The sequence below is a fragment of the Filicampus tigris genome, chromosome 8, assembly GCF_054856515.1.
Source record: "Filicampus tigris isolate MCC_2025a chromosome 8, RoL_Ftig_1.0, whole genome shotgun sequence".
NCBI lineage: Eukaryota > Metazoa > Chordata > Actinopteri > Syngnathiformes > Syngnathidae > Filicampus > Filicampus tigris.
Genome location: NC_141224.1, coordinates 3,314,218 through 3,332,341, shown reverse-complemented (window position 1 = coordinate 3,332,341; position 18,124 = coordinate 3,314,218). Strand labels below are relative to the sequence as shown.

The following is an 18,124-nucleotide window of genomic DNA, read 5'->3' as shown; positions in this document are numbered from 1 at the left end:
AGCAGGACTAGAAAATGAAAATGTCAGTATGAAATTAGCTCGTTGGTCATTTGTAAAATTACAAGAAATCAAGGTGATAGTTAGCTAGTTCGTCATGAGCAGGATTACAGAAAATGCTAATGTCAGTTAGCAAGTTAGAAGTTTTTTGTTTTGTTTTTTTTGGTCAGTTGAAATAACGTTCTTGGAGGGATAGAACTATATATTAATGGATGGTTCCTGTGTAGTAAGGACCAAGCCCGATCGTGAACGGCAAAAATCCACAAATAATTGACAATCCTTATAATTGGCATGAAAAAAAATTCTAAATGAAAAAAAAAACAAACAACGAACGTAAATTCAAAACAGAAAATAAAAACATTTTCTAATTAAAAAAAAAAAAAAAAAAAACAGGATATGATTTCAAATTGACAATGCAGAAAATGCATGAACATAAATTTTTACTGGGTTGGTCTGTAATAAAATTGCCTCAAAGTCAAAGCAGACGTTTGCAAATGTCTAATTTCAATCACACACAAAGATAATCAGTCGGCTTTCATTGAGGACTTCAAAAATCGGAGAATGTTGAGAGACTGAAATCAGAGGATTTCAACATTTTGAAGTTAAACAAGTTCTCTTAACAATTAATCGATTATCCAAATGGTGGCCGGTTAATTTAATAACCGATTAGCTGTCCATTCATCCATTAATTGTTGCACCTCTAGTTGATTGCACACAGCTGTCAGTCACATGGGCACCAGCCAATTTGTGGGGGGAGCTAAAATTCTGAGTGAAATATGTATTTCACCCACTAGAAGGCACAGCATTTTATAACTTTTATATTGCATGCTTTTTTTTAAAAAAATTTTTAATGCACTTATGCTGTCATAGTCAGTTATCTAACTGCGGGACAACGTGCGGACACCTCTTTGTTCTTGCCCATGGCTGGTGGGACACAGCAGTTGCCTGGCAACTCTCGCTCAAGCCAAGGTCTCGCAAGCTTTTAACCTCCGATCGATCTCCACGCCAAGTGGGCTAATATTCACCGAGCAGATGGGAGAATTAGGCTCAAGTGCACCTACAGGAGATGAGGGAGAGTGCCGTGGAGGGCCCCATCGCACTCTGCCGCCGCTGCCGCCGCTGCCGCCGCCGCACGGTGGATTAAAAAGAACAAGTACAAGTAGAATCGTGAGGAAGAGGCGGACGGGAGAATGGATGTGACAAACTCTTTAGTGGCCTCTTCATCACGCCTTCAGCTCCACACTCATGCATCACACGCCTTCCTCCTCCTCCTCCTCCTCTCAGCCGACCTCTCCGCCGGGTTAAGTGTGCAACGCTGCTTTGTACATCCGCCCAGTGGGAAAAGTGCAGAGTTTGCCATTAGTCACTAGCAGAAAATGACAGTCACGAAGATACGTAGTCATTCAAGTCGCAAATTGGATAAAATGAACATGGCAGTTAGATAGTTGGTGGGATTGACACAATCCATATAACAGTTGATTATTATTATCACATTGCAGAAAATCTAGCAGTTGGCTCTTTAGTAAATCACTCAATCAGTAGGATTAGAGTTATCAAAGTACAAAGTAGCTAAAGAGCTAGCTGTTTAGTGTAATCCTGCAAGGTAACTAGCTACAAATGTCATTTTCATTTTGTTTAATCCTGCATTCAGCCTATCACCAACCAATCAGATAACTAACTAACAACAAAGTGTCATTTCACTGGCTTATTCTGACAAACCAATCAGAGGATGGGAAAAATGCCGATGTCATCAAGGCCCAGCGAAATGACACTTTGGACATGTGAAAACAAGTTTGATGTAACACGGGGGAAGCACTACAGATGCTGAAGGCGGTGGACAGATTGGACGACAACGCAACACATTGAGGCTGAAAACTGATTGGGGGGGGAAAAAACGTACTGGAAGCAGTAGAGCCAAGAGCAATGAATAGATTGCTGGGAATACAGTTCCTTGGCACAAATTTTCGAATTTCTGTTGTAAATAGAGATAGATGAGTGCTTGTGAAAGTGTTCCGGCTAGAAAAGAAGGCCTTTGTGGCCCTGTCCTACAGTTGGTTGACATTTCTTGGCAACGGCATCGGTTCAAACACGAAAATTAAAAAAAAAAAAAAAAAAAAAAAAGCATCCATTTTGGGAACAACCGCCCCTCCCTGCCTCCCTCCACCTCCTCGGCTGTCTTGGGGAGATGGATGAAAAGCGTTGTCAGTGGGTTCAGGTTCAGGCGGCGCGACCCACCGAGCCAACCATTGCCAAGGGCAAGGAAATGGCCCAGATTAAAGAGCTTGTAAATAATGGCCCATAAACATCTGCCCGTTGGCCGGCCCAATCCATCTTGCGCTCCCCATCTGTTCGCCTCCTTCTTTTTCTCCGCGCTCTTGATTTTCCTTGAATGCATCATCCCCAGCGAACGCGCTCCAACCCAAACAAACACTCGGATTGACCCCCCGGGTCATGTACAGTTCATGTATGACCGCCCCCCCCCCCTCCACTCCACAGCCCCCATGACTCAACCCAAAGGCAACAATGGCGCAGCCTTGCCTTCATTTGTCATGCTTGAGCAAAAGCAAAATGGCAGACAGTCAGTCAATCAGTTAGCAGGATTGCACAAAATCTAAATGGCGATTAGTTGATGATTAGCAGGATGCAGGATTACGCAAACTCATAATAGCGGTTAGCTAGCTCCTTAGTTAGACAGCAAAATGGCAGTTTTCAAACTAACTAACTAACTGACGTTGGAACTAACTAACCGACTGTCTGACGTTCACTTGTTGGTTGGCGATTCACAAGACAAAATGAAAATGACAGCCGGCTAGTTATTTGGCTCCAAGGTTAATTAGTTAGTACCTTAGATGTACATTTGCAGGATGCAGAATGAGTGTAAACGGAAACCACGATTAGCTAGTCAGTTAGCTAGCGAGTGATACCCAGCTACTTAGTTTGCAAAGACATCAATGGGGGTGGGTTGGTTGGTTTTATTTTCCATCTTTAAGTTTCTTTCCATTTTTTGGGAGTGAGATTGTCACTCGCAAGTAGTTAATGATTTCAACGTGATTAGCGCTGCGGGCCTCATACAATAAATCTCCCCCCGCCTTACGCCGCGCACTTGTCGTGATTAGGCATCTTTAATGTAAGCTTCCCGTCTCCCATCTGCTCCCTCTGATCTGGAGGGGCCCGGTCAGGGGTCGGCTTTGTGTCGATGGACCCCTGGTACCAGCGCACCGCCGGTGCCAAACTGGAGGTGGCAAATTAGCGCAAACAAAGGCTAATTGGTTTGCCCGACTCGGGCCAAAAAAGCCTCACGTCAGCCTTTCATGTGCCGTCCAAGCTTTGAACGGCCATTGCGTAAGCGTTTGTCCAAATGTCACTGCTAAGCTTTTATTTAGTTCTTTGGCGGCTGAGCGTGTTACGCACAACAGTCGGCTTACGGATGCTCGCATTGATTCGGCTCCTCCGCCCGCAATCCTGGTGGGAAAAGTGCTGCTATTAACTGCGGTTAATGTAGGTAGTTGGTTGCTTTGTTCGTTTTCTTAGCCAAATTTGGGATTACACAACACGCAAATGGAAGTTTGCTACTTAGCTAGGTACGTCATTAGCTACTTGGATAGTTTCCACGCAAATTATTTAGATGAAGATTTTTAACTGTTGTTCATACATTTTAAGAACAACTTTTTACACTTGCATGTCAGTTAGGAATGTTGCCTTACTTGCCAATACAATCAGTCAAGGCTTTGTGATGGCGATAGTTTGACCCTGGAGTGAACAATTTCCAATGAGAAAAAAATGTTGGCATGATTTGGCATGTTTGGGTGTTTCCAAAAATTGGAAAGACATACGGGGCACTATTGATTTCCATCCGCAACCGATGCTGCGCTGCATCACTCAGCTGTTTGCTTAGCTTGGCAAGTTATTGTTATTTGCAAGGCAGGCAGCATTGAAAATGAAAGCAAAGCTAGCGTGGATATTCATCAGATCAAGCATTGATCCCATTCAGCGGAACCACCACTACATCGATGGGATCCTTTTTCATGGGGCTTCACAGTACGCATGCAAGTCCGAATTTACAGTTGTGTGCTGTTTGTATGTGCTGCTGTGCCCAAGTGTGGTAAAGTCGCAGCAACGCTAACAACATGACTGCCTAACTAACTCAAGTCAGATTTCTGTAGGGAATGACTCTCCATGATCCAATGCGGATGCAAAAATCAAAGACAAAAGATGAGTTAGGCATTTATGTCATTAGCGTGACAAGATGTTTCAAGGTTTAGAACAACCGTAACATCTAAGCTACATACCGTTAGCCCGTCCATTGGGTTCCGAACTGTATGTTAGCATTAAGATGGCAGACATTCTTTTGACAAAACTGAATGGTCTGGTTAAACATTTTAGTGTTAAAAAAACCCAATATTTAAGTCTGTTTTATTTTCCATGTCAATGTTACAGTAAAAATGAACTGGGAGTGACAAATTCTTCTTCAAACAACTGTGAGCGAGAGTCTTCTTTTCGGCTCCTCAAAGTGATGTTATATGACAGTCTCCCACTTAAGGAGGGCAACCCATTATTTGGCAACCCAAGCCACGGAGCCTCGCGCGTCCGCATGTGTGATCAAAAACAAAAAGTATGATGGTAGATTGGAGCTAGTTAATTTTTGTAACAATGAACTTAGTTAATTTTTTACATGAACTATGAACTGCACGATTTCATGAAAAAAAATTGTGAACTCAACTTTGAACTAGTTTGCGTAGAAAATGAACATTCCCAACACTGGGTAACATTATATATACAAAAAAATGATATGGTCTCTCTATAATGTGTATTTTCACCCACTGCGGGTGAAACTATTCCCTGCGAAAAACAGAAGTTCGCCGTATACCGGTACTAGGAAAACATGACCCAATGTGTTCCAAAAGAAATGTACGAGTGTTCATCATTTTTACTGTCCCATGAAAAAGTGTTTTTGTAACCGAAGCCCTGCTTTAAAATAGTCTGAGCCTCCCATCATGCTAGAAAAACCTTTTTAAAAAGGAGATAAATGAGCCACACTGCTGCAATTTATGGCCATAAACATGAACTGTGAGGTTCTCACACACACACACACACATGCACACACGCTCACACACATACACCATCTCAGTGTCATAAAAGCACAAAGTCCGCGGCCGATAACTCTGAGTGCTATTTGTTAATTCCATAATTCCACCAAAGAGTTGTTTGGTCTGTTTGCAGGATTACACTGAAAGGAGCCAAAAAAAAAAAAAAAAGAGATTTTCCCCGAAAATTTGGTGAACGGATGTAGCATGTGGTGGCGGGTTGTTTTTACTCTTGGTTTGCCCTCTCCTTGGAGGATTACTCACATGATTTCAATCACCTTTCATTGCCAAACGGGGCTCGTTATTACGACAAAACAACAAAGTCTGTCGCCTGCTCAGGTTCTCGCGTTAACACCATAAACCAACTTTACGACAAAAGTAGTTTATGGACTTACACTTAAGCTGCATCTAAGGTTGTGTTTGCATGACAGCGACCGACTGTTTCTATGAGGTAAGTTTGAAACATTTTGCATACGAAGGGACACTGAAAAGGCTGCAATGTGCATGCCAAGTCAGTGGGGGGCAATGTTACTTGGTAACGCAACAATGCAGCAATTTTGATTTGATATACCGGTACAAGTTTGATCATGAATGGATTCGATTTGTAAATCGAGGTCCCATGGCCAAGGCGGTTGACGTCGTACGTGTTGCTCTTCTGAAATGTTGCCGTCCTCTTCCCTCGTTCGCCTCCTTTTTATTTGTATTTTTTGTCGCGGTTTCAATTTACGAGCTGCCATTTTGACCCAGTCGTCGACCCCGCCCCTTAATCGCATTCCGAAGGCGCTGAGAAATTTATTTGGCGGATAAATCAGCGCTTACGAAACACTGATAGAAGCGGAAGGTCGCAGCGGACAGACAGAAACGAGAGATGGAAGGTTTTTTGCGCCCAGGCCAAGTCGACTCCATGATGGGCGCTAACGATGACATGCGCACACATGCGCCTCATCTGACGCTTCATGGGTGGCCGACGAAGTGCGGATCAGCTGTGGGGGGGGGGGGTGCTGTGGGCTAATTTGACTCGTCCGATCGGTCAGCCAATAGGGCGGCTTATCCGTGACCTTCGAACCTGGGAGTTTTCCAGTTGGCCGATCAGGAAGAGAACCTTCACTTGACCCCCCCCACCCTCCCCCCCTCTCGGCTCTGCATGCTAACGTTTTAGCGAGGGATGGGGGGAGGGGGGGTCTCTCTCTGGGTGAATGACGCCCGGCTGAGCGGTCCCATATCAGTACAAGAATGGACCTTCAGCAGGGTCGAACAAGCAGAACCTTTCAAAGATAATCTGCACATATAGTAAGGCAGCCAGAGTAATACACTATTTACTAAGAGGCTGATTATCGTTATTTTGATGATTTCTTTAGAATGATGACTGCAATTTTAAAAACATTATTTGCGAAGAAATCATTTCATTCAAGTTGCAATTTTTCAAGACTTTTTTGATTAAAAAGGCATGACCTCATGACAAATCAATTGGATTTTTTTTTTCCAAAATAAGAAATACATGTATTTGATTTTTATTATTGTTTTTAAAGACTAAAAGTGGATTTTTCTTTTCAAGGAAAATGGTAAAATATCACAAGAACAAACTTTATTAATTTATTTATTTTATTTATAAAAAAGGACATTGTTTTACATTGTTGGAAATAAGTGCATTTATTTTTTCGGGAAAAAAAGTATTTTTTAAAAAAGAGGAAAGTAAGTATTTTTAATTAAAAAAGCAACAACATTTTTTTACTCAGAAGGTTTTTTTTAAATGTATTGTTTTTGTATTTTGAAAAATATTTATATTTACTTAAGATTTTTTATTTTGTAATTTTATTCCTTATATTCTATTCATCTACTTATTTTAGTATGTTTTTAATTTACAAAATACATGTATCTTGAAAATTATGCATTATTTGGGTGCACCGAAATAAAAAAAAACCCATCTGATTCATCAATTAATTGAAAAAATTATCAGATGAAAGGGATTGTCAAAGAAATTGTTAGTTGCAGCCATCCCACAAATCAAGGAGGCACTTCGGGTCCTTTCTAAATATAACCCCCTGAGCCTAACCTTCCAACTTTTTGCTAAAAAGTGAAACTTCCTATGTATATTTTGTATCGGTGGCCGTTTGAGATGTAAAAAGTGAAGCGTGACGTGGAAGTGCCACACTCGGAATGCAATCCAGGTGTCTGTGATGTGCTTGCGAGGGCTTTACAAGGCAGTGCGGCCATGCCAGCGCGGTCGGGCGGGCGGGCGGACGGCGCAGCTCAATTAGCTTGTGTTGTGGCTTTGGCTATTTGACAGCCAGCCAGGGAGCACGGGTCCAAATCCTCTCCCACGGGCCCAGCTGGGAGGATTAAGACCGGTTCCTGTCCCGTGGCTGACCTCTCCAAAGCCCCAACAGATGTCCTGATTTCCCCCCCCCCCCCCACACTACACACTTACACCCTCCACTCCTCTCGAACCCTCACTTGACCCCACACTCAAAACGGAGCACTCGGGTGACATTTCTTATCACAAGAACCCTTGAATGGGGACTATCTGCCGCTATATCTCTGCTGCTTTGTACCACACCATCCTTCGGGGGCACTCACCAATTGCATCTCCGGCCATGCACAGATCATTGCGTCCTTTTCCGCAGTGCATCACATTTAAATGGAATGAGAGATCCGCTTTGATCGGCAGCCAATGGAGTGGGTTGTGTTCACGCCCACAGAGCGCCAACCACCCTTTGTTTGAATACGTTTACATTTTTCTTTAAAGCGCAGGGAAGGCAGAAAACTGTATTGTTTTCTACATTTTCAACTCTAGCGGAGTGAGTCTGTAATGTATCTCTTATGTGTATCAAGTGCCATCTCCGGCCCTTTGTTACACATCTTGCTGCACACGCCAGCACCTCGTCGGTGGCCCTGACTTAAAATAGGACAAAAATGCTCTCCAAGGAGGGTGCATACAAGAGGTCCTTGGAGGTCAGCGGCGGTACCGCCGTGGCAAATAATGGCCACCCAATCGGCAGCGTTTGAGTGGACAATGAACGGATTAAAGCCTTTTAAAGGGCACAGCACCCCCCCCAAAAAAAGTGCCAAGCATAAAAAGATCCTTCCACTGAGAGTAATCCAAAAAGTGAGATTAGGCGATTGGACGCAGACTTGAGTAGAAGTCAAGATTCTCCGAGGCATGTATATGCTCACTGGTCACATACTTAGGTACCCCCGCACAAGCTATTGACAGCCAATACCATCAAGTTGCCAGTACAGTAGTTGTGATTTTTTTATTTTATTTTATTTATTTTTTCTTCTTGACACTTTTCCCAGAATAAAGAGCAGCTTCGACAAGGGCTAAGAAGACAAGAAGAAGAAAATACACAGGAACTATTGTGACATCACTGTACACTACGCGTCCATCATCACATTATACAAGTTAAGCAAGACTGTTATTGTTTTATGCGTCTCAAAAATACTGTTAGGGGTGTAAAGTACGGCTGCAACTCATGACTATTTTAAATACTCATTAATGTGTAAATCATTTTTTTCGGTTCATCCATTTTAATCTCCATCCCTTTCTTCAAAAACAGGACATGATCTCAAATTAACAGTGCAGAAAATGCACAAACAAAAATCCATCCATTAGTACATGTGAAATTGTAAACATGGGCCAGCATTGTTGTAAAACACGATGCTGTATTTTTTACGACTTTGGCGACGGCCGGCGGGCGGCTCTGTCTCGCCTGCATAAAACCAGGAAGTGGGCGTGTGCAGCGGAGTTCCTTATTGCATCGCTGTTGGCCAATCAGATGACAGCGACAACAAGGCCCCACTCGGCCGGTGCCTCAGAGCCACCTCCGATAAGGTTCTGAAAACGGTTCTATTGTAACCGCTCGGCCCTGTAAAAGCGTCCACTCGGGGCCAAGAGAGTCCGTTCGGTGTGGAACCGCGCTCATGGAAACGCGCCATAACAGTACTACATTTGATTGTCATATTTATTTGAAAGACACACTCCCACCGAAAAGGAAGCTGATGTTATGACCCCTTCAACTGTTCTTCCATATTTCAATTTTCAACATACCCGTCTAGTCTGCTCCTCCATCACAACACTCCTTCCTCATTCTCTCCCGCCAGCTCGCTACAAGCCCAGCGGCCCGGCCGCGGCCCGGCACCGCCCCGTCAGAGGCACGCCAGCGCACGGCTGTCAAGAGTTGTAGGGATCCGGTGAGCTGTGAAATCGCACAAATTGCCGTCGCTGCTGCGTCTGGCTCGCCAACAGAGGGGCGGAGGAGTGCTGGGATGGATGGCCAGCCAGAGAAATGTTACGCTTCAACACTTCCCAACCTGTACTTACCGCCTCCCTACTCGCACTCTGGACCTTGCACCCCTTATTTGCACACACACCCACAAGCACGCGCACAGCTGTAACCTACTTTGCCAACACACACACACACACATGTGGCAAAAAACTCACACTCTGTACCTAGTAGTAATAGTTACTTGTGTAGAAAAAGACTCTGGCAAGTACTGATTAAAGTAATTCGGTAAAAGTAAAAGCTGTGAAAATGACATCACAGTTCCTCTGGGCTCACGTAACGACCGATCGTGGCTCAGCTTCGGAAAAGAGGTGAGCCGTGATTGGTCGTTCCCTGAGCAACTGTGATGTCATTTTCAGTCGACAGCGGCAAGTGGCAAAATGGCCGCCCTCTGAGATGGATAAATATAGGTGGATACTGTGGACATAAACGGGGGGGGGGGGGGGGGATTTTGCTGCCTAACTCATATTCCATAAATGCAATATTAATTAGAATCCTGTGTTTGGGCTAGCTAAGGTGTATAGAACATTTTCTTGTAAAGAACATTTTTGGGTTGACTTCCTTTCTGAGTACAGAAGTATTTGTGCTTGGTTACTTGCCACCTCTGCCACCAACACACACACATACACACACGCACACCATCAACACCACCACAGAGCGTGTAAACTGTACTGGCCTCACCCACCTCATAGCACAGACACCTCCAGCACTTTGCTTGGCCGTTTGCAGGTCTCTTCACACAACAACCCTCCAGAGGGACAAAGTACCCTCGACGCCCCCCACCATTTGCCAATGCTCATACCCGTGGAGGCACCTCCTGAGAACTGAAAAAGGTCACAGAAAAAAACATATTTATGCATAGACGCCCACACATACATGCGTACACACACACACACATACACACAATAGCAATTCTTATTGTCTTATGTTCTGCTTATAAAGAAGTGTAGATTCCTTGCATAACCTCGTGTCAGCGCTCATATTTCCGCCAAATAATAATTTGAATAAATTTAAACAATGCAATATTTTTGAGTGGGTCTTGCACACGTACATGGTGTGAGAACAATTACAATTAATAAATAGCATGATTATGTGTTAGGAGGTTTACATAGGAAACAGCAACATTTATACAGTACTATACAAACAAAAACTCTAGAATCTCAAATTAAGGAATTTATTAATGTATTATTATCATTTGATTTGTCTGGGGGCTGAGGGGCGGTTATTATAGTCATAGTTTGTCTTGTATTTCTGAGGAACATTTTTTCTATTAACGTTGCAACAGTTACGTTCATTTTACGGCTCGTCTTGAAGCAACGGAATTTACTGTTAAGCATAATATTGTCATATTTTCTTTGTCCCTAATGTAGTCGTTGCCTCTCGGGCTCTCACGACTAGCAGGTATGTTTATTTACTTACGCGGGCGTGTTCATTTTGTATAATATCGTGTATTTTACTTTACTAGCAATACTTTGGTCTGGTCTATTTCCTGAAGGCCTCCGACGTACGTTAGCTTCTTCTTGGCGGGCAAAATGGCGTTTGCACGTTTGTACTGTCTATTATGTAAGTGTAAATCTCGCTGCGAAGGCAGAGTGCCTAATGAATTAATAGTCAAATACTGGGAGAATAAAACAGAGACTTAACAGGCCGGAAGGGCAGATGATTATGGAGAAATGAACGACGAGGAGGCAGTGACATCTAGTGGCGCAAGAGTGTACCTACAATAGTCTACTCTCCAATCAAATGCGAAACGTGTGTGAAGGTGTGTGCTTGCGTGTGTGTGTGTGTGTATGTGTGTATATGTATATATAAAAAACAAACGTTTGGCAGTGAAAACTTACAAAGTGCCATAATAGAATGCAAATGACATTTTACAGTTAATACAAGAAAAAACACAAATCAAAATACATGAATAAATTATGATTATAATCGAAATAGTCTTACTGTATAAACAAATGTGGTTTCGCAGCTTTTTAGAAATCTCTAAAGAAGCAGCAAGAGGAAGTGCGTTCCGCAGTTTTGGGGAAATGGATTGCAAGGTTTGTATCACTTAGCCTAACCCTGACATTTATGTGTCCACGTAGAAGTGTCATGTTAGGGAGGATCATGCTCCCTGTCTCCCTGCCGGGGGCATGCTGCTTTATAAATCTATTATCGATTGCTGACATGCATGCCTCAAACCAATTCTCGTGGATGTGTTTGTGTGGATGTCCCCCACCCCAAATTGGATGGATGGATGCCCAGGACCACTGGCCCCATCCTCTGCACACCGATGAATCAATGACTGTAATAAATTAGTGACGTTTTAGCTTATTAAATTAGTGATTGAACATGATCATGGGTATGAGCGCGATTGCCATCGTTCACTTTTTGCAGTCTCGCTTGAATCTAACCTACTGCTAGTTCGAACCAAATGTAATCCCTACACAGGCGGTCAATTAGCATCGACACAGCTGCAAACAGTAACAAAATGAACACTTAATAAGCACATTCGTCCACACGGCCACAACTGACAATGCACACTCAACGTACGCCTGTTTTTCATCAAAAGCGATTATTGGCGGTTTATCCCCATTTATTCAAGAACTTATATACACGCGCACGCACACACATAAATACATTTTATTGGTAGTATTTTCCTTTTTTCCCCCTAATGCATTTACGCAGATGTTCCTATTTGCGGGCCGGCCCGGTGCCAGTCCCCCTCTACTTAGCCTAAACTGAGAACCTCCTCATGTACTGTATATTTATTTGTGGGCGTATATTTTTTTTAACTAAATGATTCGAAATGTCTGTTCTAAAATGTAAAATACAATTAAAATGGGTTAAAGATTGAAGCGAGGGGTTTTTACGCACACAAATGCGCTGACAACCCCTCATTAAGAGCCCGGCCATAGGCACGCACACTCGCCATAAGGGTCTTTTTCATTTGTTATCATTTGGATCATCTCAGTAGCGAAACTGCAGCGGTTTTGTTTTGAGTCATAGGGCAAAATTTACATGCCATGTGAAAATGATGTGCTGGAGTGTCACAAGTGTGCGTGTGCGTCTGCTGCGAGGTGCTTTTATGAAGCGTTGGTGCAGGTACCTGTTGACTTGTGCAGGCTTTGTGAAGTAGGACCAACAAAAGCAAACCAGAGAAAAAGGATGCGCTAACTCTCATGATCATCTGCAGCGATAGTGGTGCGGCGAGGCGAGGAAGCCGCGTCGCAAAAGGCGATGTCACCACATTTGACATCACAGCGGCCGACGCCACCGCGGTGACCGATTCGGACGTATTCACTCGCACGTTTTTGACTTTTTCATGTCTTTAGCGTCCAAAATTAAGAAGGTAAGCTTTTCCTTTTGTATTCAGGTTTGACAAATAGGCTTTCAGGACTTTTAAGGACTGCTTTTGAAAGTAAAAGTAATTTACTGATAAATGGATGCCTTGCTCTTCTGGATAGATATTTGTCATTCTGAATAGTGTGTAAGGTGCCTTTTTTAAAATGTGTATTTGTGTAGCACACTATCATTTGGTTTCAGTGGCTGTGTTTCCTGCTTTTCCGAGTACCTTCATGGCTGCCGTCCTTTCGCTGATGCTGTGGAGCCTCGTAATGCTTTTCCAAGGCGGTATGTCATTGAGCCCGTAAATGCTGCCATTTGTTCACCTTTTTACGGCCATATTCTGTATGAACGTGGGGGGTGGGGGGGCAAATCAACCTGTCAATTTTCCACCTTCGGAAATGCATATTGGAATACCTAACATGGGTGTTTTTGTGAGTTGACAACAGACTGAATGTGATGTTTCTGTTAGGACTGCAACCTAAGAAAGTCCAGGAACTATCCAATGAGATGCAGGATAGTTGGCTATGAAATTATGTTTTCGAATAAGATATATTACAAAAATGTTGCGTTCCATTACAGTTGAAAAATATGTTGTTGGTCCCTTCGAATAGCAGTGATGCAGAATGAAAGTGGAGGAAAGTCAACGTGTCGATTCTTCACCGTTGTAAATCAATATTAGAATGTGCAATATTGCTGTATTTGTTGTTTTGCAAATTCAAAATGGGCTAAATCTTTTTTTTTTTTTTTTTTTTTTTTTTAATCTGCGATAATAAAAGTCCAGGAACTATTAGAGTTGGCTATAAAACACTAGTTACAATCTTTTACATTAGATTTGAAACGCTCCACCATTGTGGTGGGTACGTTTTTCAAAACTACTCGTGAAAATGCACAACATTTTGACATTGTAACACAGACAAGAAAAAAATGGTTGCTAGCCAGTTGAAGTCATTTTTTTCAGTCATATTGCTCAAAATAACAAATATTCACGCATAAAAGCTGTAGAAGTACCTACAGACACATAATCGAACGAAACCCATTGGCATTATCCGTCCTACTCTGTGAAAAACGATCAATCAAGCTCAACTTCCTTCTACTGGTCCTTTTAGATGCGTTATCCCCATGTATGCACCACAGTGCCCCCGAGAGGTCGATGTGCGCATAGCAGGAACAGCCCACTCAACAAGACACACAACAGGTGCAATTGAAGGCCGATGTCAATGTCATGTATTAATCGCTCGTTTAAAAAGAATGGTGGTGTTAAGGAGAGTTTGCTTTATGACCTTAATTTTGACAGCCCTAAAAAGAAGAACAAATGTTTTTGTTGTTTTGGGGATGATATAAAAAAAACGGCGAAACTTTGGGGTCAGGTCACATCATTAGAAAGTCATGAAAGGTTAGGTACGATATGCGGATGTCACATCTTTTGCGTCCAGTATTTTACTTCCACATTAGAACTTTTTTTTTAACCACTTCTACAAAAGGTCGGGCCCCTTTTTATGTGCGTAGTACAGTCAGTCTGTGTGATACTTTGCTGGTCTCAAACGTTCTGAAACGTACTTCTCTGGCTGCAGTCAGCTCCTCCACCTGCGACGTCACCTGCACCACCGACTACAACGTTCTCCTCAACTGCTCGTGCGCTTCCGTCCCCACGCAGCCGATGCGCATTGACGTCAACTGCAGGTAATCGTAATGTGGATTTCAAGGAGGAAATATCGCGCTCCGAAATGTTGTCATTTATAAATAGACACAGTCATTAAATAGAACTCAAAAGAATTCAACTGTTTTGGGAACACTGCAGCAATTGAATGGCCTTTGTTTTGCTCTTACTGGTGTGCCGCCCTTGGCCACCAGTGGCCGGTCAAAGACAGACAGACGAATTACTGTTCATTGAGATGTCGCAGCTCCTCCGAGTTCATCGGTACAGCGCTAATATTAGTCATTCTTTGGAGAGGATAAAGATTATACGACTGTGTAATGTTACATTGTCTTTCTACATGTGTTGTTGCACCGTGTGAGTTCAAGTATCCGTTGCTTGAAGGGTTATAGCACCGTAATATAGATGCTAATTAGTGTTAGCATTAAGATAGTGGATGGAAAGGCTAATCTATGTGGTTGTTTTAAATACACGTGTCATTTGCTTTGTTTTCTGTGTAGCTTGACAGTCAGCTTCAACTTTGCGCTCACAGGTTAAAACAAAACGGGACTGTTTTTCGAACCATTTTAAATTTGTCGTCACGGCCTTGACGTCAGCATTTTATCATCCTCTGATTGGTTAGTCAGAGCTAAACTTTTGGCAAGCAAAACGTCTGTAGCGATCGGCACAAATGAATGCATAATCAACATCTCTATGTTTTGTTTGAATGACATGTTTGTATGTTTTTGTCATGTTATCAGGTAAGTATTGACCCGTCACTGTCTGTGAGTCACTCCTTCGTGTGCTTCTGTAGCGACGGCGACCTCCACGTGGCCGACAGCTGCCAGGTGGCGCCTCCTCAGTCCTGGTGCGTCATGTACCCGCCGGAGCTCTACCTCATCGCCGCCATCGGGACCGATTGCACGGCGACGGTCGGCCGACCAGGCGGCCCAGAAAGCCAGTTGTCCAATTGGGCGCTCTACGATGTGGGTAAGACAAAGTTTACACCATCACTTGTGGGTGACAAAAAAAAAGATCTCCATCAAGGCAGCAGCTTTTGCACTTGCATCCAGATCCTTTTGTTTTGTTTCCCAACATGAATGTAACAAATCATTACCTGGTCTGGTAAAATGCATGTGTGGAACTGTAAAAATGACATATTCTTTATTCGGTTTGTGCCAAATGTCTTACCTGGATCTAATCAGGATTGAAAGGGTTTCGAGATAATAAGCACGTAGCAATTTCTAAAAATATATAAATAACATAATTATGTATAAAAAAAAAAAATTACTAATTGGAAAAAAAACATTTTATGTATAGTTTTAGGGAAATCTTAATAGTTTTGTTTTTGCATAAAAATAAATGAATTTGTGTTTTTCCATTGGACGGTGACCCCTGAAAAAACATGTTTAAAAAAAGTAACATTTCAAACATTTTTCACAATTTAACTACAATTTCAGTGCATTTTTATCAAATAATGAAAACTAAAAGCAACATATTTGCAGTGCAGGAGTTGCACACAATTGGCCCAATGTAGCAATATCACAGATTGAATAGAAATAAAAAAATAACATTGTACAATCTGCTCCATATTCAGCCTCCAAATTCAATGTGAATTTGTCAGGCAGCCTCTTACCAGTGTGCTTCATTTGCATAAATCCCAGTGAAACCTCCGCCGCCTTTCAACGTGCGAGTGACGAGTGCCGACGGATTCTACAACATCACGTGGGACCTCGCCAATGACAACAACGATTGTCTGACGTACATGCTGCGCATCCGAACCAGCCCAGGTCTCTTGCAGGTAAAACACAATGCAACACTTTTCTGTGGATTCTAATTAATTAATTATAGAAGGGGGGGGGGGTCTCCCTGGTTTATAGAGAACGGAATGAGCCAATGATTACAATCCCAGTCAGAATTTTGGAGATTTGTTGACTTTTTTCTCTCTCAGGATCCAGCGCGTTCCTTCTCAGTGGACGAAAGGTTCCTCGTTGTGGGGCACAAGGTGCTGCCGCCCCGTGCCAAGTGCAGCGTGGCTGTCCGAGCCAAGTTGTGCCCCACTAACCCGTCTCAGGGCCCATGGAGCGAGTGGAGTACCGCCGCCAAGTGGACGAACGCGCCGACAAAATCTGCAGATTTTGCAGGTAAGCAAGCCGCCATTTTATTCAATGGCAAGCAGGCAGATCATCATTTACATTGTCCAAAGTGATTTATGTCTAATACAGAGTAGTGATTCAGTTCTGACAATTAGCTGCCACTGAAGAGCGTCTGGTTGTGTTCCTGTCAACCTCTCCTGTCCTTTTTCTGCTTTTTTTGATAGTGGAGCCAAGAAGCGAACAAAGTTATCTTTAGCTTTATCTTTATCTTTAGCTCCTGATTGCACTCACTTGGCCATGCCCCTTAAAGGCACACATACAACACTACAATTGTTGTAGCGGTGACTTTCAGCTTCTCCCAATGTACAGCAAGTACGCTGAGCAAAAACAGTTTGTTTCGAACATCACTCATGACTGATGATTTTCTCCTGTGCCGTACTGAAAGGATTCTGGTTGTACATCCTCCTGGCCGTCCTCTTCCTCATTGGCGGGCTGCTGCTGGCCTGCTCTCGAAAACCGTGAGTACGAAAGCCGACCGAGGGATTTACTGGAGTCTCTCCAGTTGACTTGATTTTGTACGCAGTCCAAAAACAAAGCGACAACAAAGTGAAAGCCAATTCGGACACAGCATGAATCATCATCATCATCATCATCGCCGCCGCCGCCAGCTCACTTCCCGTATTCGGCGGATGATGATGATGATGATATTTGTTCTCAGCGCTTGGCCTTTACCCTTTCCTGGCAGCACCTCCGGCATTGCGAGAAACCGCGAGCACACGCGCGCGCACAGCGCTTAGACACCGAGTCGGCTTCACTTGAAAGGAAGTCACGCTCCGCACCTCTGCAAATGCAACACGCAACTCAAATTTATTTATAGAGCACTTGAGAAAACAACCACAGCTCAAACAAGCATAAATAAAAACAATGCCATACATTGAACCGTGTTTTATTTATTTTTATTAAGTAATTGTTTCATCCATTATGTTTAACTTAATCATAAGTCATTTGATTACATAAAATAATGAATTAATCTATTAAATTAGTTTACATGTTTGACATAAATTTTGTAATACGGTATCCATTTATCTTATAAAATAATTGGTTACAGGACCCCAGGAATGACACAAACAATGGCACTTTTTTATAGAGTTGTACTTAAAATGGACGTCAGTAGTAAAAATATCCCCGCAAAATGCTGCAGTAGTGACTTAGGCGCTTTTTTTTAGGGTATTGAGCAGTCTTAAAAACGCCGACCTTTTACGTCCAGAGGCCGTGAACCTGATGGCGTCGACGCAGCGACGAGGCAAATACCGAATTAGAACTTATTAACTTAACTACAAAAACGTATTTGCCGGGTGCCATTTTGTCATGAAACTCCAAAAATCTTTCAAAACAAAACAAATAGGCAGAGGAGTGTGATTTGCAGCAATCATTTGAATGATTCTGCATTTGTCCCTTTTCAAAATTAAATGTGCCACCTGACCACAGGTTTGCCAACTCCGACTCTGGTCAGTCCATGCATTAGTCAATAGATTAGCTACACCTGCATGCCAGACATCCACGAGTGGTTTTGATTCATCCCAGGTTCTTGCTGAAAAGATTTCAGCTGAGCACGTACGTGTCCACGCCGCACGACTTCTTCAAGCCGCTCTACCTGGATTACGGAGGCAACTTCAAGGTGAGAAGATGTAGATGACAGTAGTG

The 18,124-nt window shown here is 42.9% G+C and overlaps 1 protein-coding gene and 1 long non-coding RNA gene across 6 annotated transcripts in view; one reads left to right on the top strand and one right to left on the bottom strand.

Annotated features, from left to right (window-relative positions):
* The window catches only part of LOC147143037 (interleukin-21 receptor-like), a 33,232-nt gene that overhangs the window by 13,579 nt on the left and 1,529 nt on the right, over nt 1–18,124 (top strand). Inside the window, exons 2-10 of one of the 5 annotated variants that reach the window (XM_086039106.1) lie at nt 8,379–8,483; nt 9,183–12,695; nt 12,890–12,976; nt 14,263–14,371; nt 15,139–15,314; nt 15,989–16,125; nt 16,276–16,468; nt 16,866–16,938; nt 18,005–18,098. In XM_086039106.1, the coding sequence (XP_085895232.1) occupies nt 12,922–12,976; nt 14,263–14,371; nt 15,139–15,314; nt 15,989–16,125; nt 16,276–16,468; nt 16,866–16,938; nt 18,005–18,098 (837 nt within the window). In that variant the 5' untranslated portion in view covers nt 8,379–8,483; nt 9,183–12,695; nt 12,890–12,921. The remainder of the gene's footprint in view (nt 1–8,378; nt 8,484–9,182; nt 12,696–12,889; nt 12,977–14,262; nt 14,372–15,138; nt 15,315–15,988; nt 16,126–16,275; nt 16,469–16,865; nt 16,939–18,004; nt 18,099–18,124) is intronic. The other 4 variants (XM_086039104.1, XM_086039107.1, XM_086039105.1 and 1 more) reach the window with 4 other exon arrangements.
* LOC147143038 (uncharacterized) lies at nt 939–12,567 on the bottom strand. Its single transcript, XR_015087961.1, has 3 exons — nt 12,453–12,567; nt 10,050–10,188; nt 939–1,312 (listed from the first exon to the last, which is right to left on the bottom strand). It is a non-coding gene; the product is annotated as an uncharacterized LOC147143038 (long non-coding RNA).